The 25921-nt window shown below is 47.6% G+C and overlaps 1 protein-coding gene across 1 annotated transcript in view; it reads left to right on the plus strand.

Moving 5' to 3' along the window:
- The first annotated feature begins 7374 nt into the window (after positions 1-7374).
- The window catches only part of Gpt2 (glutamic--pyruvic transaminase 2), a 49695-nt gene continuing 31148 nt past the window's right edge, over positions 7375-25921 (plus strand). Inside the window, exons 1-3 of the mRNA XM_004664831.3 lie at positions 7375-7617; positions 17065-17154; positions 19001-19109. Of these exons, the coding sequence (XP_004664888.2) occupies positions 7375-7617; positions 17065-17154; positions 19001-19109 (442 nt within the window). The remainder of the gene's footprint in view (positions 7618-17064; positions 17155-19000; positions 19110-25921) is intronic.

Raw genomic sequence — 25921 nt, forward strand, 5'->3', positions numbered from 1 at the left:
ATGACAATAAGTGTTGGTAAGGATGCAGAAAAAGGGGAACCCAGTCAGGCATGGTGGCACATGCCTTTAATCTCAGCACTCAGGAGGCAGAGATAGGAGGATTGAGGGCACCCTAAGAATACAGTGTGAGTTCCAGGTCAGCCTGGGCTAACTGTGAGATCCTACCTCAAAAAAAAAAAAAAAAAACTAAAAACTAAACTTAAACTAAAAAAATGGGCTGGAGTAATGGCTTAGTAGTTAAGCGCTTGCCTGTGAAGCCTCGGGACCCTGGTTCAAGGCTCAATTCCCCAGAACCCACGTTAGCCAGATGCACAAGGGGGTGCACGCATCTGGAGTTTGTGTGCAGTGGCTGGAGGCCCTGGCACACCTGTTCTCTCTCTATATATATCTATCTACCTCTTTCTCTGTCTGTCACTTTCAAATAAATAAAAATAAATAAAAACATTTGAAAAAAAGAAAAAGAAGGAAAGAAAGAAAAAGAGAAAAGGGGGCTGGAGAGATGGCATAGCAGTAAAGGCGCTTGCCTGCAAAGCCAAAGACCTTGGTTCAATTCCCCAGGACCCCCCATGTAAGCCAGATGCACAAGGTGGCGCATGCATCTGGAGTTCATTTGCAGTGCCTGGAAGCCCTGGCATGCCCATTTTCTCTCTGTCTCTCTCTTACTCTGCCTCTTTCCCTTCCTCAAATAAATAAATAAAAATAAAGTATTGGGCTGGGAAGATGGTTTAGTGGTTAAAATGTTTGCCTGTGAAGCCTAAGGACCCAAGTTCAATTCTCCAGGTCCCACATAAGCCAGATGCTCATAGTGGCACATGCACCTGGAGTTCGTTTGCAGTGGCTAGAAGCCCTGGAGTGCCCATTCTCTTTCTCTCTCCCTCTGTGACTGTAATAAATAAGTAAAAATAAAATAAAATATTAAGGTGGACATGGTAGCATGCACCTTTAATCCCAGCACTTGGGCAGCAGAGATAGTACGATCACTGTGAGTTCAAGGCCACCCTGAGACTACACAGTGAATTCTAGGTCAGCCTGGATGTGAAACCCTACCTTGAAAAACCAAAAAAAAAAAAAAAAAAAAAAAGGGAGGGGGGAACACCTTCTATGCTATTGGTGAGAATGTGCTCTGGTATAGCCATTGTGGAAATCAGTGTGGAGGTTCTTGAGACAGCTAAAAATAGATTTACCATGTGACGCAGCTATAGCACTCCTAGGCATATATCCTAAGGATTCTTCTATTTTACAGATACTTACACAGCTATGTTTAATGCTGCTCTATTCACAGTAGCTAGGAAATGGAACCAGTCTAGATGTCCCTCAACTGATGAGAGGATAATAAAGATGTGGTACATCTATCTACACAATGGAGTTCTATTCAGTGGTATGGAAAAATGAAATTATGAAATTTCCAGGGAAATGGATGGATCTGGAAAGGATTATACTAATCTGAGGTAACCCAGGCCCAGAAAGCCAAACATCGCAGGTTCTCACTCATATGTGGATCCTAGCTACAAATGTTTTGACTTGTGTGTGAACTGGAACCAAAAATCAGTAGCAGAGGCTAGTAAGCTAGAAAAAGGCTATAAGAGAGGGAGGAGAGGGAAGGACTTAAGGGGATGGTATTGTATATATTGTATATAATATATACAGTATATTATATATATTGTAAGTGGAAGAACAGATTATAGGGAGTGGAATGGCCTTAGCAAGGCCAGGGGAAGAGATTGAGTAAGAAGGGTGGAGGAGGGTCAATCAAAATTCAAGATATTCTGAATAAGACATGAAAGCCTACTTTTTGGGATAACGGCACATCCAGAAGCCATAGAGTGTTACAAGAGAATTTTCAGTGCCAGGGATGGGTTCCAGTGAGCTTTGGCCAGGGAGGTCCCTGTTGCCTCCAAAACATTACAGGTTATTGCCAGTGTTCTTAGTTTCCCACCAAAAAACAGATGGTAAAACCTTATTTCTGAAGACTCCACATGCCTGGGCCAAAAGGTCACTGAGAAATCAAGCTGGTGCTGACCTGCAAACCTTCTCCCTGTAGACCAGCCAACTGTAAGCTGGAAAAAACCTGCACTGCATGCAGCCCTGTGGAAGACAGAAGCCATCAGCAGTGAAAAAACAGTGGACACCAGAAGCCTCAAGTTTGGCCAGACAGGCCAAATGACTAAACAGGCACAACAGTGGCATGTCTGCTCTGGGAGAAACCAACTGCTCTCTAATTGGACTGGAGGTCTGCTCCATGGGAGGGAATACATGCCTGGTACTGAAAACCTAATCAAAAGCCTATGGCAGGGAGGTCATGAGCCTTAGGAGTATAAAGCCTGTGCTTGTCTTGCTAAATGTATATATTATGCTCACCAAATTGCCCCAAAAGCACTGCATTTAATGTTCATATTCATATATTAATACTACTCTCACTTTTGGTTAGAGAAGCTTCTCTTCAGATGGTGGTGACCACTGGGATGATCCAAAAGGCAACATAGTGCTGAGAAGAAGGGATGGAGGAATGTCCAGTACTGAAACATCTCTATCACACCCTCCAAGGCTCAGGGTCCATTGCAGAGGTGGTGAAAAGAATGTAAGAGCCAAAGGAAGGGTAGGACTGCTTACAATGCAACTGTCCAGACAGAAGTTGGCCTTGATACCTTCACAAGACCCTCATAATAGGAGAAAAAGATGATGACATCAAAATAAAAGAGAGTCTAATGGAGACAGTGAGGGGATATGATGGAAAGTGGTGTGTGAAGGGGAAAGTGGGGGAGGGAGGGAATTATCATGGTTTATTGTCTGTAAGTATAGAAGTTTCCAATAAAAATATATACATTAAAGAGAGAGAGAGAGAGAGGGGATGGGTGTGCCAGAGCCTCAAGCCACTGTAAATGAACTCCAGACGCATGCATCACCTAGTGCATCTGGCTTTACATGGGTACCCGGGTCCTTAGGCTTTGCAGGCTAGGGCCTTAACTGCTGAGCTATCTCTCCAGCCTGGTTTCTTTCTTTCTTCCTTTTTTTTTTTTTTTTTTTTGGTGTGTGTGTATGTGGTAGGGTCTTACTCTAGCCTAGGCTAACCTGGAACTCAATCTGTAGTCCCAGGCTGACCTTGAACTCACAGTGATCCTCCTACCCCTACCTCTCAAGTGCTGGGATTAAAAGTGTGGACCACAGCTGGAGAGATGGCTTAGCAGTTAAGCGCTTGCCTGTGAAGCCTAAGGACCCCAGTTCGAGTCTCGATTTCCCGGGACCCACATTAGCCAGATGCACAAGGGGGTGCACGCGTCTCTCTGTCACTCTCAATAAGTAAATTAAAAAAAATTTTTTTTTTTTAAAGTGTGCACCACCACACCTAGCCTCAGCCAGCTTTTATCTTCAATGTTTTGGATCTTGCTTCTAACAGCCCTTGACTGGTATAGCACAGTAAAAGCAAAGTTCATGCTATTGCCCCCATCACCATGACAATTACCATGAAGAAATTTTACAAAGGCTTAGGGCATTGCCATTGCAATCGGCAGTTCAAATTTCCAAACTCAGAGTTGCGTAAGACTGGTCCCTGTTTATGTTTGTGTGTTGGGGGTATGGTTAGGAAGCATAATTCCTACTCTACATTCTACACCTGAGCCTCTGTAAAGTACAAATAATATTGCTTATCCTTTTGCACAAGAAAGTGCTTTGCTCATAACAGGTTGTTCACAAGTCGTTTTTGTGGTTTTTTTTGGTCAGCCTCCCTCCCCTGCTAGGGACTGAGTCCTAAGACTCAAGAATGCTAGCCAGGCCTTCTATCACTAAGACACTCCCCTCGAGCCTGGGAACTTTCTTACACAATCTCAGAGAGAGACATTGGCACTGGACGTGTTCAGAACAATAACTACTTGGGTGTTTTTGTTGTTATTGTTGTATTTTGTATTTTGCAATAATGACGTGGAAGTCCATGTAAGAGGACAACATACTGTGTGTTCTTTTTCTTAGTTGTGGAAATAACCCTGTGTTCACTGCTCAAAGCCTTCTCTCCCACCTCCCTGGTCCCTGCTGATTGACTGATACAGTGACTTAAAGGACAGCAGGAGGCTGGCCTAGTGGCAAACTCCTTTAATCCCAGCACTCAGGAGGCTCTGGTAGGAGGATTTCCATGTGTTCGAGGCCACCCTGAGACTACAGAGTGAATTCCAGGTCAGCCTGGGCTAGAGTGTGACCCTACCTTGAAAACTGGAAAAAGAAAAAAAAAAAAAAAAAGGACAGTGAGAAATGCATTTACACCATGTAAAGGTCAAAGTCAGGTAAGGCTGTGTTTGTGCGGCAGCGAAGTACTCAGAGAAGCCAAACCTACTGGAGAGTCTTGGACACAGAGACTAAATGCCTGGCTATCGAGACAAAGGCAGGGAAGGAGGCCTTGTGGACACAGGTGCTTGGGGTGGAACTACTGAGTAGAAAGCCAAACAACTTTTCAGGGCCCTTGGGATTTCAAGCTAGTGCTAACATAGGAACACTCAGCGACATCTTTGGTTTGTTTCCCTAACATCCCCTCCCTTTCACTGGTAATCGATTTATTTAATCAAAGCATTGTTAGTCTTTTGACAAGGATCGAAGCTTTGGCTTTTTATAAAGTTTCCTCCTTGAACTTTCTCCAGAACTTCATGAGGAAGGTGCTGTTATCCCCTTTTCACACATGGGAGACTAGGGTTAGAAAAGCTAAATAAGGGCTGGAAAGATGGCTTAGCAGTGAAGGCACTTGCCTGAAGAGCCAAAGGACCTCGGTTCAATTCCCCAGGACCCACGTAAGCCAGATGCACAAGGTAGTGCATGCATCTGGAGTTCGTTTGCAGTGGCTGGAAACCCTGGCATGCCCATTCTCTCTCTCTGCCTTCCCCCCTCTCTCAAATAAATAAATAAAAATAAAATTTTAAAAATGTGTTTCTTTAAAAAAAAAAAAAAGAAAGAAAAGCTAAATAAAGGGCTGAAGAGATGGCTTAGCAGTTAAGGCCCCTGCTTATGAAGCCTAAGGACATGAGTTTGATTCCCCAATGCTCACTTAAAGCCAGATGCACAAAGTGATGCATGTGTCTGGAGTTTGTTTGCAGTGGCTAGATGCCCTGGCATGCCCTTCTCTCTATCTGCCTCTCACTCTCTCTCAATTATAATAAATTTTTTATCTTAAGAAAAAGGTAAGTCAGCCGGGCATGGTGGTGCATGCCTTTAATCCCAGCACTCGTTGTGAGTTTGAGGCCAACCTAAGACTAGTGAATTCCAAGTCAGCCTGGGCTAGGGTGAGACCCTACCCAGAAAAACTAAAACAAACAAAAATGCTGTCATATGCTCCAGGTCAGATTTATAGTGTCTGTATGCAGCTATGCACATGCCATGCAGTCACTAGTTTGCATCCGGCTTTATGTGGGTGCTGGGGAGCTAAACCCAGACCAACAGGCTTTGTGAGCAAGCACCTTTATCTGTTGAGCCATCTCCCTAGATCCCTCTCCCCAACTTTCACAATCCTAATGTGAGTGCTTGTTGAAGTGTTAAGCTCTAGGCTGTTCTGCCTGAAAATTCTCAGACTCACAGGATTTCCTAGACAGGAAGGGACAAGAGAAGCCATTTAACTCAGTTTATTTTCCATATGAGGAGTCTGGTGCCAAAAGACAGAAAGCGACTCCTCTCCATTCTGTCACGGGTGTTCAACTTGTGGCATTCTAGGTGCATGTATCCCAGGATAATTATGAATGTGACCCAGTACATTTGTAGATGACACCAAACATGTTGTGATATCAAAAGAGTGGACTTGGAAATTACCATGGGATGATATTGTTTACAATTATGGAAGTTGTCGATTAAAAAAAAGAGTGGACTGGACACTCCTGCTAGATGTTAGTGTCTCAATTAGACCAGATATCTTCCATTCCTATCGTTGCATCAAATTCCACACCACCACCTAGTCTTTGCCCCACCTGCACCAGGGGACTTGTTTGCTGGATATCTTTGTCTATAATCTCCATGTACTAAACACTCATCAACAAATGTTTACTGAGTGCCTATCCTGTGCCAAAAACTATTAGGAGGAGTTGTGAATGCGATTTGAAAGAAAACAAAACAAAAAACCGGGCCTGGTGGCGCATGCCTTTAACCCCAGCCCTCGGTTGGAAGAGGTAAGAGAATTGCGGTGAGTTCGAGGCCACCCTGAGAATACAGAGTGACTTCCAGGTCAACCTGGGCTACAGTGACACCCTACCTCGAAAAAAAAAAAAAACAAAAAAAACAAAAAGCAAGAACAACAACAAAACCCACCGCTTTTGCCCACCTGAGCTTAGGAGAGTGGGAGAGGGTGCGAGTTTATGGTCATAAGTCAGTGCAAAGGGTCTAAATAAGAAAAATTCCTATGCTAGGAAGAAAATAAAACGGGAGTAACAGAAGTGGGGATGGGCTTCAGATACAGTAGTCAGGAAAAAAAAAAAAAACCTTACCATCTTGGTGTGTGGTCTTACCTCCCAAAAACTCTAGAGGTTTTCTTGTTGACAAGAACACTGAAAGTGAGAAAGGGTCAGGGTGGCATAATCAGGTCCCAGAGGCCTAACTAACCTCTACTTTCTACCAGCTGTCCTTGTGCGGCTCGTGGGGGCACCACATGGACCCGGCTGATGAAACTCGCAAAGAAGACTGCACCATCCCGCTGCTTGCAGGTGTTGGGAGGTGCAGTGAAAGATACAGGGTGGGCGTCCAGGGAGAAGCGGCAAATACCTGAAAGCTCGTAAAATCTGCAGGGAAAGACACCCTCCCCAAGCCCTGGCCGACCCTTCCAGGGTCTCCATTGAGCCCGCGCCTAGCCTAGGGCCGAGCAGATAGCCGCTCCCGCCCCCTGCCAGGTCCCCGCCTGAGCCTGCGCTATGCCCTATGGGACATGTAGTTCATCCTGCTCCTCGTGACTGCTTTGGAATAGCCGGAACAAACTACAAAGCCCAGAAGCCATTGCGCAGGCCCGAGGTGGAGTCCCGGGCGGTGGGTGTGCGAGCTGGAGGCGGGGAGTTGCGGACGCCGGGAGCCGGGATGCGGTTGCAGGCGCCGGAGCCCGGGAGCAGTTTGGGCGCGTGGTAGCTGGGCGCAGCGCGAGCGGCCGGGCGGCGACAGGCACGTTGCACGCGCACTCGGGGCGCAGCCTTTGCAGAAGCCGGTTGTGGCAGCGCTTTGGTGCTGCAGTGGCGCGGTGATGGGTCCGAGTCACCCGGGGATGGGTACCCAACCCCGGAGCTAGGCTGGCACCCTCCTCGCCCAGAGTCCTTGGCTAGGTCTTACAAGGGGGACGGGTTTCCACCTTGGGCTGTGCGCGACGTGCCTGTTCTCTCTCTTTCTGTGCCAAGGTTTCCTCCGGCAAGCAGGCAGGCAGGCAGGCGCGCGATGCAGCGGGCGGCGGGGCTGGTCCGGCGGGGCTGCCGCCCCCGAGCCCCCGGCCCCTGGGGCCGTCGCCAGAGCAGCGCGGCCGCCGAGGCCTCGGCGGTGCTCAAGGTGCGGCCTGAGCGCAGCCCGCGGGAGCGCATCCTCACCCTGGAGTCCATGAACCCGCAGGTGAAGGCGGTGGAGTACGCCGTGCGCGGACCCATCGTGCTCAAAGCCGGCGAGATCGAGATGGAGCTGCAGAGAGTGAGCGCGGGGCCCTGGGGCGGGAGGGCCGGGAGGATAGGGGGCGCTGGCTGCCGGAAGACCCCTCCCTCCCCCAAATAAAGCCTCTTCCAGAGGGTCCTCCAGCCGGACCCTCCACCCCTGCAGCCAGCGAATCCGTTCTGCCACACTGGGCTAGGACGAGAGAACGCCCTCGTCCCGCCTGTCACCCACAGTGTCCAGCACCTGGCATAAATTGCGGCCTTCTGACGGCTCACTTGTTGGACTGCATGTACTCAGTGACCGAGCCGCCGGTGTGGCCAGGCACTGCACGTCCCTTATGTGTCTTTCGCTTTGCGGGCCAAGAGCCACTGGAAGGAGGAAAACAGGCGAATAAAGAAAGAGGCTAGAGTTTCACGTAATAAATAAGCGAACCTAAGTAAAGAGAAGTCGTGGGGGGTTGTGGGATGAGCTGCTGAATGGGGCAGTGAGAGAGAAACCCTGTTAGGTAGAAGAGGCTGTGAGGCTAATGTGGTCCTGAAACCTTGTTTTCTCAAGCTGAGGCCTATTGGGTCTTTGTAGTTCATGATTTCCTTACAAGAGTGGGATGGTGGAGGAGGGCCCAGTAGAAGGCCTTCTTTTTAGGTACCTCCAGAACCTTGATTGTTCAGCAACTTATGTCCACCAACTATGGACAAAGTGTTGGGCCTGGGACTTGATCTTGGTGATTGCCGAGATCTCGGATTGAGTTCATAGCTGTTGTAAGAATTGTAGGGTGGTTTTTACGGCCCACTACTAGTGTGGTCTGGGTGGAAGGTGCTACATGCCCTTGGATGATACTGAGATTTTTGTTTTGAAACAAGGTCTGGGCTGGTCTTGAACTCTTCATCCTCTTGGCTCCACCTACCATGTGTTGGGATTATAAAATCTATAGACATGCAAACCATTCCTGCTAAAATAGTCAGCTCTAATTTGTGTGGAATTTGGAAGGCAGAGTCAAGAAGGGCTATCTAAAAGGGGATTTGTAAGAAGCCAATGAGAGTTACCCAAATAGCTCTGACCCAGAATGTGGATGGAGGGAGGGTTTCATCTTTTTGCTCCTCTCGAGTAAGGTGGTCTCTTAGTGTTCGTGAAAAGATGCGAGGAAGCCTCAGGGGCTCTTATTTCCATGGATAGTTTAATGAGAGCTTGCCTCATCAGGACACTCAGTTCTGCTGACTCAAAATAATGAGCTGGACAAGTCAGAGTCCAGTGTCCATTGCTGACTACTTGCAGGGCTAAGTTTAAAGCTTGGCTCAGAGGAGGCTGCCTCCATTTCTGTGTCTGCCTGGCCCACAGGTAAGCCAGCAGCAGACAAACATGTTTTTGCAGCTCTTCTCATTGTTGACGTCTGGCAGGTTGCAGCTGTCCCTTCTTGAGGCAGCAGTCTCCGCTAAGACAGCGCTGGGATTAAAGTGTTCCCTGTTTATCGGTCACAGCTGATTTCCCTGGTTCCAGAGTTGGGAGTGATACCAGGAATTATCTTTTCCTTCTGCTAAATGGCAACTTCCGTGTTGGCTCAGTGAAGTCAGAGTAAAGAAAAAGGACCCTGTCTTCGCTTTCAGGGAGCTGACTGCAATATTGTTAGGCTAGCCTCCCCTCCTCCAATTCATTAAGGTTTTAAAACAGCCCAAGAAAATGTGAGAACATTCCAAGAGGAGGCAGTACTGTGAGCAAAGGCAGAGTTGGAAAGTTGGTGCTCTCAACAGAATTCTTTGTGACAGAGGGAGGTAGGTGCTATAGAGAAGGGTGAACTGGAGTTTTGTGTAGCAGGCTTGGGACTTTATGGTTTATCTGGACATGGGGAGCCAGGAAGGGTTTCCTGCAGGGGTGTAGCTCAGTGATTCTAAATAGATAAACTGCCTGGTCACTGGGCTGGAGTCATCCTCTGACTTCCATGACAGATGCTCCACACCCAGGTGTCTGACCGTGGAGCTAGCTGAGAAGTTCTTTCTGTATACCTCCATTCTCTAGTGCCTTCATTCAACTACTCATTCTCAGTGAGTCTCAATAGTTCTTCTGTAGATGCCGGACATGTGGCCCTGACCTGGCTAGCATAGCCTCCCTTAAGTCTTTCATTCTTTGGAGACAGCCCCTATTCACTTAACCATCTTTAAACAAGGTTACTTCTGAAAGCCATATCTACCTGTTGTTTATTCTCTCAAAAATGTATTTTGGGGGCTGGAAAGATGGCTTAGTGGTTAAGTGCTTGCCTGTGAAGCCTAAGGACCCCGGTTCGAGGCTCAATTTCTAGGACCCATGTAAGCCAGATGCATCTGGAGTCCATTTGCAGTGGCTGGAGACCCTGGCACACCCATTCTCTCTCTATCTGCTTCTTTCTCTCTGTCTGTCACTCTCAAATAAATTAATAGAAATACAGAAAAAATGTAAAAAAAAATGTATTTGGGGGGATGGAGAGATGGCTTAGTAGTTAAGGCACTTGCTTGCAAAGCCAAAGGACCCAGGTTTAACTCCCCAGGACCCACATAAGCCAGATGCACAAGGGGGCACATACATCTGGAGTTTGTTTGCAGTGGCTGGAGGCCCTGGCACACCCTTTCTCTCTCTCTCTCTCTCTCTCTCTCTCTCTCTCTCTCTCTCCCTGCCTGTTTCTGTATCTCTCTCTCAAATAAATAAATAAAAATAACTGTTTTTCTTGTTTTGTTTTTTCGAGGTAGGGTCTCACTCTAGCCCAGGCTGACCTGGAATTCACTATGGAGTCTCAGGGTGGCCTTGAACTTGCAGCAATCCTCCTACCTCTGTCTCCCAAGTGCTGGGATTAAAGGCGTGTGCCACCACACCCGGCTAAAATATTTTTTAAAATGTATTTCTTAGCCAGGCATAGTAGCCCACGCCTTTAATCCCAGCACTGCGAGGGGTGTGTGCAGAGGTAGGAGGATTACCATGAGTTTGAGGTCACCCTGGGACTACATAGTGAATTCCAGGTCAGCCTGGGCTAGAGCGAGACCCTACCTCCAAAAACAAAAACAAAATGTATTTCTTGGGGATGGAGAGATTTCTTAGTGGATAAGGCGCTTGCCTACAAAGACTAAGGACCCAAGTTCAATTCTCCAGTACCCACCTAAAGCCAAAAGCACAAAGTGGTACATGTGTCTGGAGTTTATTTACTCTGGCTGGAAGCCCTGACATTTCCCCTTCTCTATTCTCTCACTCAAATAAATAAAATGTACTTCTTTAATATATATAATGTATATATATATATTATATATAAATATTATATTATATATAATATATATTATATTATATATAAATATTATATTATATTATAAATATAAATATTATATACATAATATGTGTGTGAGGGTGGGCATATGCATCCCACAGTAAAGTGTGGAGGTCACAGGACAAGCAACTTTTGGTTTGGTCCTGTCTTTCTACTTCATTTGAGGTAGGATCCCTTTTAATGTTCCTTTTATGAGTTTCCAGGAAATTCTTCTGTCTTCACCTTTCTTCTTGCTGTAGGTGCCTTGGGATTACACAACCCCTCCACAGCTTCCAGCTTTATTTATTATTTATTTGAAAGAGAAAGAGAATCCTCTAGCCATTGCACACAAACTCCAGAGGCATGTGCCACCATATGCGTCCAGCGTACGTGGGTACTGGGGAATTAAACCTGGGTCCTTAGGTTTCATAGGCAAGCACCTTAACAACGAAGCCATTTCTCTAGCCCAAGCTTTTTTTTTTTTTTTTTTTTTTTTTTGGTTTTCCGAGGTAGGGTTTCACTCTAGCCCAGGCTGACCTGGAATTCACTATGGAGTCTCAGAGTGGCCTCGAACTCATGGCAATCCTCCTACCTCTGCCTCCCAAATGCTAGGATTAAAGGCATGCGCCACCACGCCCAGCTTAAAACATATATATATTTTTTAATTTGCAAGGAGAGAATGAATATGGGTGTGATAGGGTCTTTTCCCAATGCAAACAAATTCCAATTGCATTTGCCATTTTGTGCATCTGGCTTTATGTGGGTACTGGGGAATTGAACCCAGGTGTCAGGCTCTGCAAGCAAGTGCCTTTGACCACTGATCCATCTCTCCAGCCCCACTTTCCAGCTTTTTGTATGGGCTCTGAGGACTGAACTAGGTAGTCAGGCTTGGGTAATGAGCACTTTTTTCACTAAGTCATTGCTACAGCCCTTCAATTATTTCATTTATTTGTTTGCTTATTTTTGGCTTGCTTTGATTGTGCATAGGTTTGGTGTTTTGAACTGTAGTGATCCAAGTTGAACTAATGTTCTCTAAGTGGTTCGCTCTGATAAGAGACTGAAGAAAAAAAAAATTGTTAATTTGCAAGGGGAGGGAAGAGGATGAATATGGGCATGCCAGGGCCTCCAACTGCTGCACACAAACTCCAGATACATGTGCCACTTTGTGCATCTGGCTTTATGTGGGTACTGGAGACTTAAGCTCAGGTTGTCAGGCTTTGAGGCAAGTGCCTTAACCACTGAATCATTTCTCCAGCCCTCATAAGAGATTTGTATGGAAAAGGAAGGCTTGAGACAAATCTCATGTATTCTGTGAGCCTCGGTTTCGCTAGTTTGTGAAAGCAGGGAAATAGCCTGGCTGGCCCAGGGTTCCTCCTTGCCCTAAGCTTTGTACCTCTGAATATGTCCTAGGGAATCTAAAAATGACCTCCGGGGGTACCAGGACCTTTATGCTGCCTTATGGAATTGTTTCAGCAGATACTGTGCAAACAGTACTGCTGAACACATTGCTCTGGTGTTTGACTTTGGGGTGGCTGGCAGGGCTTGGTCCCGTGATTTTCTTTTTCTTTTTCTTTTTTTTTTTTTTTAGCCTCTCTGATAGGACAGCCTGAAGGAAGAGGGGAGGTGGCTAACGGATATGAAGGGAGCGTTCTCCTTCAGTTCAGGTTGTTTGCGTTCAGAGAGGCCCTGTTTCTCCCTGGCAGCAACTCTACCAGAGGGAAAACCATCTTAGCTTTCCAGAATCTGGTACTCATTGGGAACAGCTCTTTTAAAATAAGCTGCAATTAAAAGAGTTTTAAAAAGATCTGACAGTTTCTCAACCTACTTCTTTTTCCCCTTGCTCTTTTGAGGGTGGGAATCAGGACTTGGCACCATGGAGACAAAGGAATGGCTTTGCTTTTCCCGTTGTAAAAGTGCACACAAGCCGGGTTTGGTGGCTCATGCCTGTAGTTGCAGCTACTTGGGAAACGGAGACAGGAAGGGGATCACTTGAGTCCAGGAGTTCAGGGCCAGCCTGGGCAACATAGTGAGAACCCCCTCCCTCCATGTCAGAAACATGAAAACAAAAGTTTACACAGGGCGGAACATTCAGAACCAGAAAAGACCGATTATGGTCCCTTTCAGCATGTGTTGCATGTAAACACAGACCAAAAAAATAAAAATAAAAAAAATAGTGTGCTAGCCCATGGCTACACGTAGCCAGGATCTAAGGCTGATCACTGGATGAACTAAGCACAGTTAGTAGAATCTTGTTGGTCATTTTCAGACTTCTGAGGCTACTTGAAAATATGGGAAATGGTGTAATAAATAAGGAAAATTGTAGTCAGTCTTGACAGGATCAATGGTGTACCCACTCACCCTTCTCCAGTTGAGTCATTGTAGACTTGTATCCTGGGCTCTGTTTTTAGGTGCAGTGGGCATCAGGCAAGCATTTACAATACAGTAACCTCAGTTTACTGTTCTTAAAAATGGGGCCAGTGTATTTCTTCAAAAACTAGTTTAGTTTTAGTGGAAATCCTTTGAACAACTAGAAGCTAATTAAAATTGTTGAGCCTTTGTTCTCATCCCTGTGTGGTAAGCTTGGTGTTCCAACTACTCTGGAGGCTGGGCAGGAGAATCACTTGAATTCAGGAGTTCCAGACCAACCTGAGCAATATAATATAGCAAGATCCCTCACTTGGCTAATAAGACTTACTTGGGGATAAGAAGTGCTGAGAACCCCTCTTTTCTTTCCTACTCCCACAGTCCTGTGGCTCTATGAACACACGGAGGGGTTTCCTGAGTCCTGCTTCTATCAGTTATGTATCTGTTTGGAGATCATTTAGTTTTTTAAGATTTTTAACTTTTTATTTATTTAAAATATTTTATTTTTGTTTATTTAGTAGAGACAGAGAGGGGGAGAGAGAGAGAGAGAGAGTGAGAATGGGCACTCCAGGACCCCTGGCCACTGCAGATGAACTCCAGATACATGTCCATGAGCATCTGGCTTATGTGGGACCTGGAGAATTGAACCCAGGTCCCTAGGCTTCGCAGGCATGCACCTTAACTGCTAAGCCATCTCTCTAGCTCAAGATTTTTTAAATTTTTATTTTATTCATTAGAGCCAGAGAGAGAGAGAAAGAGAATGGGCATGCCGGGGCCTCTAGCCACTGCAAATATATATTTTTATGGCTTAATTATATTTTACCAAATACGTACTCTAGAATTTCGTTACCTTTTCATTTGTTGACCTATACATAAGTGATCCCATATCTAGTCCCGAGGGCTGGGAGGTCTCATTATCCCCACTGGGTGTACCTACTAGCCCTGGATAAGTCATTATGGGCAGGAATTTTCCCCCTGGCTTGCCTTGGTGTTTCCCAACCCATGAAGCCCTTATCTGCCCAGAACTCCTCTGAGTGTTTGCTCTTGGCTAAGTATGGCAGTCCCTCTTGTCCATTCAAGGAGCCAGTTTCCTATCTCCTCAAGGTCATCTGTCATAGCAAAGTGTCTGAGGTCTATAGGCACAAAGACCCAAGAAGTGGGGTGCTCGATGTTCCCAGGCTTAATGGAGGCAGGCCCTGAATTGGCTGAGTAGTGCCAGGGAGAGGGCATCCAAAGCTGTGTTCTAGGCGTTATTCTCCCCTCAATTGGGCTGGCCCAGAGCCCAGGCCCGCAGCTGTGTGCTGGGTCCTGGCCTTCACAGCTGTGACAGATTTACTCCTTACTGAAGAATGGGCTCTGCCCACACCCCAGAAGTCACTGGTACTCAGCTAGCTATCTGGAGGCCTGTGAGCTGTGGTGTTTGAAAGACAGACTGAGGGCCCCCAGCCTGTGCCAGAGAATGGATTGATTGGCTTGCCTTTGTATGTAGCAACTTGGGAGCTACCTCCTACTCTCACCACCTTCTTGGCTCCCCTCTGTGGGATGAGCCTTGGGGTCCCACCCCTGTCTCTCCTTTTCTCGCCCCTGGCCCAGTCTGGTGCAGTAGGCGTTACCACCAGCCTTGGTCTGTAGACACTGGATTACTTCTTGTTGTCCCAGGAATCCTGCTCCATATTGGCCATCCCAGAGATCTTAGGGGACAGAGACAAGGCTTTACTTGGGCCCTGAAGATCCAAGGTGGTTTCCAGTGTTCCTTCCTTAGCCTGTCTTGAGTATCTAGTCAGTTAGGGGTCCTAAACTAGGGCCAGAAAGAAACCTGTTTGCTTATGTTTCTCAAGTCCACTGTGTTTCGCTCATGATGTGTACTGCTGATTCAGTGCCAGAGCCAAAGAACTGTAGCTTTACAACTTGGATTCAGGGAAAGCACCGTGGAAATGCGGAAGTGTCAAGGTCTTCCTCTCCTTACCTCTCTTCCTCCACAGTGACATCCAGGGCTCCTTCTTGGGCTCACTGTGCACTCGGTTAAGCTGTTTGACACTGTTTACCTCACATTAGTTGAGCCACCCTGGGGGGTCCTTGAACCTGCTGAAACCAGAAGCTGACTCTGGATTAACCAGGGAGCTGTGAGGCCTGCTTCGTGTTCCTGTTAACCTTCTTAGCAGCTGAGGTGTTTTTCTCAAGCTAGCCTCTCTGTGATCCTGGTTCTGTGCTCAGCTCGTTGCCCAGGCAGTGGACTCCGTTTCGCTCTTGCACCTTTCAGACTTGTCACTTTGAAAAAGCAAACAAACATGCTGGGGCTGGGAGATAGCTCAGTGGGTAAGAGCTTGCTGTGCAAGCACGAGGCCTGATTTGCCCTGAGTTCAATTCCTTAGCTCCCGTAGCTGGGTGTTGCCATGCATACCTTATAACCCTAGCCCCATGGGGTAGCAGCTCTGGCTTAGTGAGATTCTCTGTCTTAAGGAAATGCATGGGTAAGCAATAGAGGAAGAGGCCCAAGTTCTCCTCTGCTCTGGCCTCCCGACACTCACAAGGTGTGATCTTCTACACCCCCACCACACACACACATACACACAAAAATACAGCAAACATAAGAGTTAGCTCAGATGTTATATGCTTCAAAGACAGGGTTACAAGATAACAGTGCCAAGTTACCAAGGATGTGTGTCTTCTGGAGGGAGAACTCAGTGTCTGAGCTGTGCTTATGGGCAGGAAGCAGAGGAGTCTCCCAGAGTCCCTTTCTCTGACATTTTTTTTTAATTTTTTAAATTCTTATTAGCATTTTCCATGATTATTAAAAAAAATCCCATGGTAAGTCCCTCCTTCCCCACCCCCCGTCTCTGACATTTTTTATATTTTGCTTCTGACTCCTGTTATCCTATTACATTTGTCCCACGCCATTTTTATATATTTTCAAGGAGAATGAGAGAATGGGCATTCCAGGGCCCCTAGCTGCTGCAGACAAACTCGACACATGAGCCACTTTGTGCATCCAGCTTTACGTGGGTACTGGGGAATTGAATCCTGGTTGTCAGGCTTTGTAAGCAAGTGCCACTGAGCCATCTCTCCAGACTCTTGCCATTATTCTAGACATCCCTGTAAATTGATAGTTCGTAGACCTGTAGCTGTCCCAGGAGAGCTCTAGTGACTTGAGTATAAAATGTCCCTCATAGGCTCCTGTGTTGGAATACATGATCCTCAGCTCGTGGTGCTGTTCAGGATGGCTGTGAAGCCTTCAGGAGGAGGAGCCTTGCCTCAGGAAGTGTGTCAGTAGGGGCTGGGCCTTGAGTTGGGTTTTTTTCCTTTGCCTATCCTCAACTGCTGTTAGCGCTCCACTTCCCAACTCTGGTGAGGTGTGTCACAGGGGCTTTTCCCCTCTGTAGCTTGCCATGCATTTTCCTGCCACGATGAAGCTTCTCGTTGGAACCGTAAGCTGAAATAAACCCTTTCCTTCCAGAAGCTGCTTCTGGTGTGGTATTTTGGTTCCAGTAAGGAAAAAGTAACTGACTCAAGAGCTCTTCCAGTTTGTCTGGAAGGTGGGAAGCAGTGGAAAGTAAGCAGTTAAGAACCATCTTGGTTTCTGGCTTCCTGGGTTCAAATCTAAGTACTTGTTATTTGTCAGTTATGTGACATTTTGAAGGCTCTTTTTTCCTCACTTATAAAATGAGGTTAATAGTAGTTCTTCCTTGTGGAACTGGTTGTTAAGGTTAAATAGAAGCAGGCATGTCAAAGGCTTGGCACTATGCTTGACACTTCAGTAATCCTCAAAATAAGGCTGCTTATTAATGCCCATTGGGAGCACTGCTTGGCCCCAGGAAGGTAGGGTTTGAGAGCTTTTAAGCATGTGTCACCTTCTCTTTCTTCAGGGTATCAAAAAACCATTTACTGAGGTCATCCGAGCCAACATCGGGGATGCCCATGCTATGGGCCAGCAGCCAATCACCTTCCTTCGGCAGGTGAGCCAACCCTCAAGGAATAGGGGCTTCTGGGAGCAGGGAACTGGAGGAACGAGCCCAGCAAGCACTAGGATTCTTCAAGGAGGTGGTATGCAAGCAGCAGCCCCTTAGGGCCTGTTGTCCGTTGTTTCTCTCCTTTAGCTCTTCTCCTTCTCCAAGGTTGTCAAGAATTCCTACCCCACCTCACCCCTCAAAAAAGAAAAGAAAAAAATAAGCCGGGCATGGTGGCACATGCTTTTAATCTTTAATGGGATGGCAGAGGTAGGAGGATCACCATGAGTTCGAGGCCACCTGAGACTACATAGTGAATTCCAGGTCAGCCTGGGCAAGAGCAAAACCCTACCTTGAAAAAACAAAACAAAAATTCCTAAACCCCTTTTGGGGTTGCTGTGGCATGGGGAAGCCCAGAAAGTTTCTTCTGCAGTATTAGGCCTGGAATACTGAATTAAGAGCTTCTCTGGGTAGAAGAACTGGCCCAGTTTTAGACCAAAATAAGTCCTGTGGGGGCTGGAGAGGTGGCTTAGTAGTTAAGTTGCTTGCTTGTGAAGCCTAAGGACCCAAGTTTGATTCCCCAATCCCCATGTAAGCCATATGCACAAGAAAGTCCTGTGTGTGGTTAAAGTTCACAAACTAGGACAAAAGGAATGAGTGCTAAGCAGTGTACTTCCTTGCAGAAGGAGAAGTACCCCCACCTTGTTCTTTGAGGGCAAGAGCTGTTGGGGGCTGGGGACCTCAGCCCCTAAGTAGTGGAGGAGAGCATCTGGGGCTGCCCTTGGTCTGAGGAATGTCCTGGAGTCACTTCTGCTGACTTCAGAAGTGCCAGCCTCCGTGGATAGGATTCCCTGAGCTGAGCCTGGGATGCGGAGAGGGAAGAGACCAAACAATGACTCTTCCAGAGAAGTGGAGACAGGGAGGGGTCCAGGTCCCTGATCAACACAGGCTTTGGCGGGGATGGGCTGAATGCAGACCTTCCAGACACTCACCTGGGGCTCAGATCTTAAACAGACTCCATCAGAACTTACCTTGACCAGCTGTCAGACTCTTGCTCAAAACCAGCCCCGCCCTGGGCCATAGTGGGCTTAGCCTGTCCTGCATGCTGCTGGCCACTTCTAGCCTTCACTTGTCTCCACTGATCTTCACAGGTGGTTCTGAGGGGAGGGCGGGTCGTTGTTTATTGTGCAGAGGAAGGAAACCTGGCTGCTGGCAGAGGCTGTGTCTTGACCCGCCTTACTGCGCCTGACGTGGCTCCTTAGTTGCCAGTTTCAGAGTTGCCCCGCGAGCTGGGCTCTACTGCCACCTTTGCCCTTTGCCCTCATGTCCTTGCTTAATCTTCTTAATCTGTGTACTTAGGGTGATTTTGTGTCATAGGGGGGAACAGCCCCAGCTTTCAGATGTGAAAGGGGATGAGGAAGAGGAGCCCAGCAGAGGAGCAGGGTGGGAAGGGGCTCATGCTGTGGACGCGCAGGGGTCTTTCAGCCTCACCACTTTGCCGCTCAACCTGGCCTAGCCGCTGCTTAGGAGACCCCCTCAGTTCTTGTGACTCTGGATATGTGGGCCCACTCCTTCATGAATGAGGGGCTAGGTTTTAGAGAGACCTCACACTCTGCCGTGCCTCCTCCTCTGGTACTTTACTGTTGGGTCCAGGTCGCGGTGTATACTGGTCACTAGCACCTCCTCTTCTGCTGCAGTGAGCCAGCGCCTCCCCTCCCGTGAGCCCCCGCAGGCCCCGCCCGCATGGAGAGACGGGCTGCAGCATAGTCCTTGGAGCGGTCATCTTCCCACCATCCCGGTGTCTTCCGTGCTTGGGGTGTGAGCTGCAAACTCAACCTTCACTCTCCTCCTTTAGGTGATGGCACTGTGCACCTACCCAAACCTGTTGGACAGCCCCAACTTTCCAGAAGATGCTAAGAAACGAGCCCGGCGGATCCTCCAGGCGTGTGGAGGGAACAGCTTAGGTGAGGCCCAAAAATGAACGTGGCTTCCCAGGAAGGGCCTGGGTCCCATCCGTAAGCAAAACTGTGTTAAGTGTATGTGGCGTAGCTGACAGGTAGAGTCTGCAGGTGAATACGACTCCATGCTGTTACCCTCTTGATTACCAAGTTGATAGCATATGTAGCATCTTTTAGTGGATATGGCACTTCGTGCAAGTGCCCACATTCTGCTGGATTTGAGTTTTATAGGTGGGCAGAAGGCTTAGCCCAGTGACCGGGAGGCTGCGTGGTAGGGCTGTGCCCAACTTTGCCCAGCCTTTCTACCCCTCTCTGGCATTGTCTGAGAAGCGGCTGTTCCTTGCTGGGGAAGAGAAACTCCACCCATCCCTCTGGCCCCCTTTCCTGTGGATTTGTTCATTCTAACTCTTGCCTGTTACCCCTCCCCCTCTCTACTGTGCTCTAGTCACCCCCACTCCACTCTCCTTTGTGGAGAGCCCATGCCCACCTGTCTGCCTCCTGGTAGAGCACCTGGCACCACAGAGCTCCTTGGGAGGCGGTCCTGGGATACGTGAAAATGATATTCTCTCTCTCCTTCCGCTGCTTAGAATTCAGCCCTTTGCCTCGGGCTCTTTGTTCTCATCTCTTTTTCTTTCTTCTGCTTATTCCCCCAGCCCCCCCCCCCCCATTTCTTCTCCCAGCGCCTACACAGTGAATCTCAATCGGAAACCAGTTGTTCTTAAAGCTTTCTTAGGACATGTGTCCCAATGTTCTTAAACCTAGAGCCAAGAGCAAGCAGGGCTTTCTGTAGCTTGCTCAGCCAGAGAGCAGTCCCTTTGGCCTTGGTCCCTGCCTTCACCTGTCCCCCTTTCTGCTCTGTCCATGATTGCAGGACTCGCAGTGACCTTTTGCCTATGGTCACCCTTCCAGCCCTGTCCGTCTGGGTACTGTCTTAGTGGTGGCCCTGTGAGGAAGGGACCAGCACCCCTGGCTTCCCTGCCAGCCTGGATGAGGGGCAGAGCAGAAAGCAGCCCATTGTCCCGAGGCTCCTCTTCCTCCTGCCTCCCTAGGGCCTCCACAGAGGAAAAGACGCCATCTCCAGAAAGCCCAGTGGGGAGGCAGGGCAGGGGAGTTTGCCTTACGTGTTGCTGATGTCAGGAGGAGAGGGAGGGGCCCTTGGTTTCACTTACTAAACAAAGCTGCAGGTTTTTGTACCTCTGGGTCAGCCAGGGATGAGCTATGAGGTATGGAGTCCCTTCTAGCAGGAGACCAGCTGGTCATAAGGGTTTTGTGACCTGCGCTGGATTTTGTCTCAGAACTCACGTTCAGAGCCTCACCCTTAGACTAGGAAGTGTTTTCTCCTCACCTGGATTTGCATATGTGCAGGGCGTCATGTTAGTTGTGGAGAAACCTCGCCTTTATAAGGACACAGCCAGGCTCTGACCACTACAGAGGGTGGGCAGTGTGTGGTCCTTCCTATGACAGGGTTGTTAGGGTGTCACTGTCTGTGGGCTAAACCTTGGGAAGCCCAAGCCATTTTCTGCCATAGAAGTAGAAGGGAATGGAACTTGCCACTGTGTCTTAGGACCACGCTGACTTGAGTGGGAATTATTAAATACAAGCATGAAGTCATAAAGCTCAGCCAGGACATGGTTTTCCCATGTTCTTTCAAATTCTCTCCTTACTGGGGATTCCTTTATTGTCAGTTTGACAAGCAATTCAGTTCTCAGGTTGACGGGGAAACCCAGTATGTTTGTTGTCTGGAGAGGTGGGGTTTGTATGCCCTTGCTTAGCCCCGTTTGGAGCACACAGCCCCTAACAGGATACTGGCCCCATCACTGAGGGATATATGACTGAGGAGCATGGAGTTTCTGTGCTTGGGAAATGTATATCAAATTTGGTAGAAGTAAACATTAGAAATAATTCATATGAAGTGTGTGTGTGTGTATGATTCCCATTTTTTATAATTTATTGGACCAAATTAAGTTGTAGGATTACATCAGGGAATTTTAAAAACTTGTTTGAAAAAGAGGAGAGGCAGATAGAGTATGGGAGCATCAGCCTCCAGCCACTGCAAAGAAACTCCAGACACATGCGCCACTTTCTGTGTCTGGCTTAAGTGGGTCCTGGGGAATCAAACCTGGGTCACTAGGCTTCACAGGCAAGTGTCTTAACCACTAAGCCTTCTCCAATCCCTGATCTTTTTTGCTTTTTTTAAAAAATATTTTATTTATTTATTTGATAGAGGTGGAGAGAAAGAGAGAGGGAGAGAATGGGTGCGCCAGGATCTCCAGCTACTGCAAACGAACTCCAGATGCATGCACCCCCTTGTGCATCTGGCTAACATGGGTCCTGGGGAATCAGGCCTCGAACCAGGGTCCTTAGGCTTCACAGGCAAACGCTTAACTGCTAAGCCATCTCTCCAGTCCTTGAAGGGGATCTTAAGAGGACAAGCACATGGGGGAGATGTGGGAGGGAGAGCCTGCAGATGCATACCAGACAGGGAGTAAGTAGCCTGGGCAAGGGCCCGTGAGGTTTGGGAACTGAGTGTGATACAGAGGAGGGATGGAGTGTGGCAGTATTGAGGGAGGCTGGGGCATTTGGCAGTGATGGGCTAGTTTATGGACCCTGGAAGGTAGGTTGGAAGTCACTCATGGAAGTGGGTTTTAAGCAGGTGTGATGGTTAATCTCTGGTTGTCAACTTGACAGGCTTTAGAGTCACCATGGAAACAAATCTCTTGGCTATCTCTTAGGGACTTTCTAGGTCAGGTTAATTAAGGTGGGAAGGCCCATCCTAACTATAGACAGTGCCATTCCATGGGCTGGGATTCTAAAAAGGAAAAAGTGAGCTGAGTATAAGCATTCCTCATCTTCTGCTTCCTCACTGAGGACTGAACATTCTAGCTGCTTCATGCTTTGCCACCACACCTTCCTTCTCCTAATGGACTTCATCCCCCGGGACTGCAAGTTGAAATAAACTCTTCCTTCTTTCTTTCCATCAGCTGCTGCTTGTCAGCTATTTAGTCACAGCAAGGAGAGAGTAACTAATCAGCAGTTATTGTAACAGAGTGGGCCCCCAGTGGTGGGCTAGATGCTTTAGAGGAGCTGTATAGGAACAGGTAGCAGTCCCTGCACTCAAGGAACTTAGCATGGATGGAGAGGCCAGGTTTCTTCCCTGTAAAATAACAGGAGAAACTCCAGGCTGGGAGTGGAGCAGAGTCTTTGAGGCCGGCCGGCCCTCTGAAGACTAACTAGGAATGCGCCTTGAGGGATCAGTGTGGTTTGGAGAATAACTAAAGACAAAAAGAAACCCAGGGCCCCCTGGGAAAGCAGGATGACTGTCACCTACAGAAGCAGAAAGCTTGGGAATCCAAGGAAGCCACTGGGCTCGAGGCAAGAAGGGGAGACCTGGCTGGTGTGGGGTGGCCAAACTGTGGAGGGGAGAACATTGAGAGAAAGCAGATAGAAAAGGGACCTAAGGTTGGTGAACATGGGCACGCAGAGATAGCACATGAGTTACCTAACAGGCAGGCTTTCTCTAATACCAGCGTTTTCATGTACATTCCCCCTTGTAGTAAAATATATCTATCTATCTGAGGGCTGGAGTGGTTAAGGCTCTTGCCTGCAAAGCCAAAGGTCTCAGGTCCTGTTCTCCAGTACCCACTTATATAAAGCCAGATGCACAGGCTGGCGCACATGTCTGGAGTTTGTTTGCAGTAGCTGGAGGCCCTGGCTTGCCCATTCTCTCTCTTTCTGTCTCTGTCTCATAAATAAATATATAAATACATACATAAATAAAATATTTTAAAAGTACCCGAAATTTATTAGAATATGAGAAACATGTATGGTGGCTCACACCTTTAAGCCCCACACTTAGGAGGCTCAGGTAAGAGGGTCACAGTGAGTTCCAGGCCAGCCCGGGCTAGAGTGAAACCTTGTCTTAACCCCACTGCCCCCCACACACCAAAAGAATACTTGAATTTTTGTTGAAAACAGTGTAAGAGAAGCCCCTGTACTCACCATCCAGAGTTGACCCATGTTGGTGTGTGCTGCTGGGTGCCCCCTGGGTGCCATGCCTGGGCTGGTAAGTGCTAAGGCCCCAGAGAATAATCTGCCCTTAGTCTTACAAAGATGGGTTTTCTTTAAATTCAGTGGAAACATGCCTCTGACCCTCGGTGCCCTGGTTCACTTACTTAGAGAATTCTCCTTCCTAGTGTGACACAAAAGAAATGTGCCCTGTTTCCAGCTTCATTTTTTCTTTTATTTGTTTATTTACTTAGTGTTATTTATTTCGGTTTTTCGAGGTAGAGTCTCACTCAAGCCCAGGCTGACCTGGAATCCACTATGTAGTCTCAGGATAGCCTTCCCATGGTGCTCTTCCTATCTCTGCCTCCCATGTGCTAGGATTAAAGGTGTGCACCACCACACCTGGCCCTACATTTAACTTATTAAATTATTTGAGAGAGAGAGAAAGAATATTACTTATTTTCATGTGTGTGTGTATGGGTATGAGCCTCTAGCCACTGCAAATGAACTCCAGACACATGCGCCACCTTGTGCATCTGGCTTACGTGGGTACTGGAGAATCGAACCTGGGTCCTTTGGCTTTGCCAGCGAGTGCTTAACTGCTAAGCCATCTCTCCAGCCCCAGCTTCACTAAAAAAGTGGGGGGGGGGGCTGGAGAGAGAGCTCAGCAGTTAAGGCGCTTGCCTGCAAAGACTAACAACCTTGGTTCAATTGTCCAGTACCCATGAAAAGCCAGATGCACAAAGTAGACAGGATGCCAGTCTTGTTCAGCTAACTACAGCTGCTGTGGGTTCACAAGTGCAGCGGAAGACAGCATTCTGCAGCGCTCTCTCCATCCTCCGGCTCTTACGTTCCCTCGGCCCCTTTTGTTCTGTTCCCCGAGCCTTGGGGACTGTTAGAGGCATTCCATTTAGGACTGAACACTTCAGAGTCACTTACTCTCAGCACTTGACAGTTAGGACTCTCTGTAGCAACTGCCACCCCCTGCAAAATAGCTGTCTTGTTTTTATTCATTCCGGGATCCCTGCCCATGGAATGATGCCACCCACAGTTAGGGTGGTTCTTCCCACCTTAATGTAATCTAGAAACTCCCTCACAGAAACGCCCTGGGATTTGTCTCCTCGGTGATTCTGGAGCCTGTCAGGTTGGCAATCGAGACTAAGCCTCACAAGTCCACCTCTTGTTAACCTGGCATCCAAACATATCACTTTCTTAAAAAAAATATATTTATTTATTTATTTGAGAGAGGAAAGAGAGTGTATGAGAGAGAGAATGGGTGTGCCAGGCCCTCCAGCCACTGCAAAAGAACTCCCGATGCATGCATCCCCTTGTCCATCCAGTTTACGTGGGTCCTAGAGAATTGAACTGGGATCCTTTGGCTTCGTAGGCAAGTGCCTTAACTGTTAAGCCATCTCTCCAGCTCCAAACATTTCACTTTTAAGCATACCTTCCACCTCTTGTCCATCTCTCTCTCTCTCTCTCTCTCTCTCTCTTTTTTTTTTTTTTTTTTTTTTTTTTTGAGGTAGGGTCTCCCTCTAGCCCAGGCTGACCTGGAATTCACTATGTAGTCTCAGGGTGGCCTCAAACTCCCAGCAATCCTTTCACCTCGGCCTCCCAAGCAGTAGGATTAAAGGTTTGTGCCACCACTCCTGGCTTCATGCCCATCTCTTAATGCAAATGCATTCAGTCTAACTTCAAAAGTTTCCATAGTCCAAAGTTCCAGGACTGGGAAAGTGGCTCATTGATTAAAGGCACTTGCTTGTAAAGCCTGCCAGCCTGGGTTCAATTCCAAAGCTACCCACATAAGCTGGATGCACAAAGTGATATATGTGTCTGGTGTTCATTTGCAGTGGCAAGAGACCCATTCCTGTACACACACATGAAAATAAATAATGAATAAAAATTTTTAAGTCCATAGCTGCTTCTTTTTTTTTCTTTTTTAAATAATTGATTTATTTATGACAGAGAGAGAGAGTGTAGACACACCAGGACCTCCAGCCACTGCAGATGAACTCCAGGTGCATGTGCCACCTTGTGTTTCTGGCTTACAGGGGTCCTGGGAAATAGAACCAAGGTCCTTTGGCTTTGCAGGCAAATGCCTTAACCACTAAGCCATCTCCCCAGCCCCATAGTTTCTTCTAATACTCGATTTACTGAGAGCCCCTGTGAAATTAAAAACAAGGGCTGGGAAGATGGCTCAGAGGTTAATGACGCTTACTTGCAAAGCCATCTGTCTGGGTTCACTTCCCCAGTACCCACTTAAAAAACCAGATGCACAAAGTGGCACATGTCTGGAGTTCATCTGCAGTGAAATTAAAAGGACAAGTCATGGACTGGAAGAATAGCTTAACAGTTAAGGCCTTAGGCCTGTGAAGCCGAAGGACCCAGGGTCGATTCCCCAGTACCCACATAAGCCAGAGGCATAAGGTGGCACATGCATCTGGAGTTCATTTGCAGCGGTTGGGGGCTGTGGCGTGGGCATTCCCTTCCTACCTTTCTCCACCCACCCCCTCGAATTAAATACATAAATAATATATATATATTTTTTTTTTGAAAAAAGGCAAGTCACATACTTCCAACATACAATGGCAGAGTAAACACATTCCAAAGGGAAGGAAGTCCCACTTGAAATATTCAGGCTTAGCAAAGAAGACTGGACCAAGACCCAGCCGTGCAAGCCCCAATTCTCACCGCTCTCTGTCCAGCATCTGGAGCTTGGGATGGAATCACCCGGGATCTCGAGGCCTGGGGCAGTCCCACCTCTTCAGCTCTGCTGACCGCAGCAGTGCTCCTCTCCCTTAGACTTCTCCCCC

This window comes from Jaculus jaculus, chromosome 1, assembly GCF_020740685.1.
Source record: "Jaculus jaculus isolate mJacJac1 chromosome 1, mJacJac1.mat.Y.cur, whole genome shotgun sequence".
NCBI lineage: Eukaryota > Metazoa > Chordata > Mammalia > Rodentia > Dipodidae > Jaculus > Jaculus jaculus.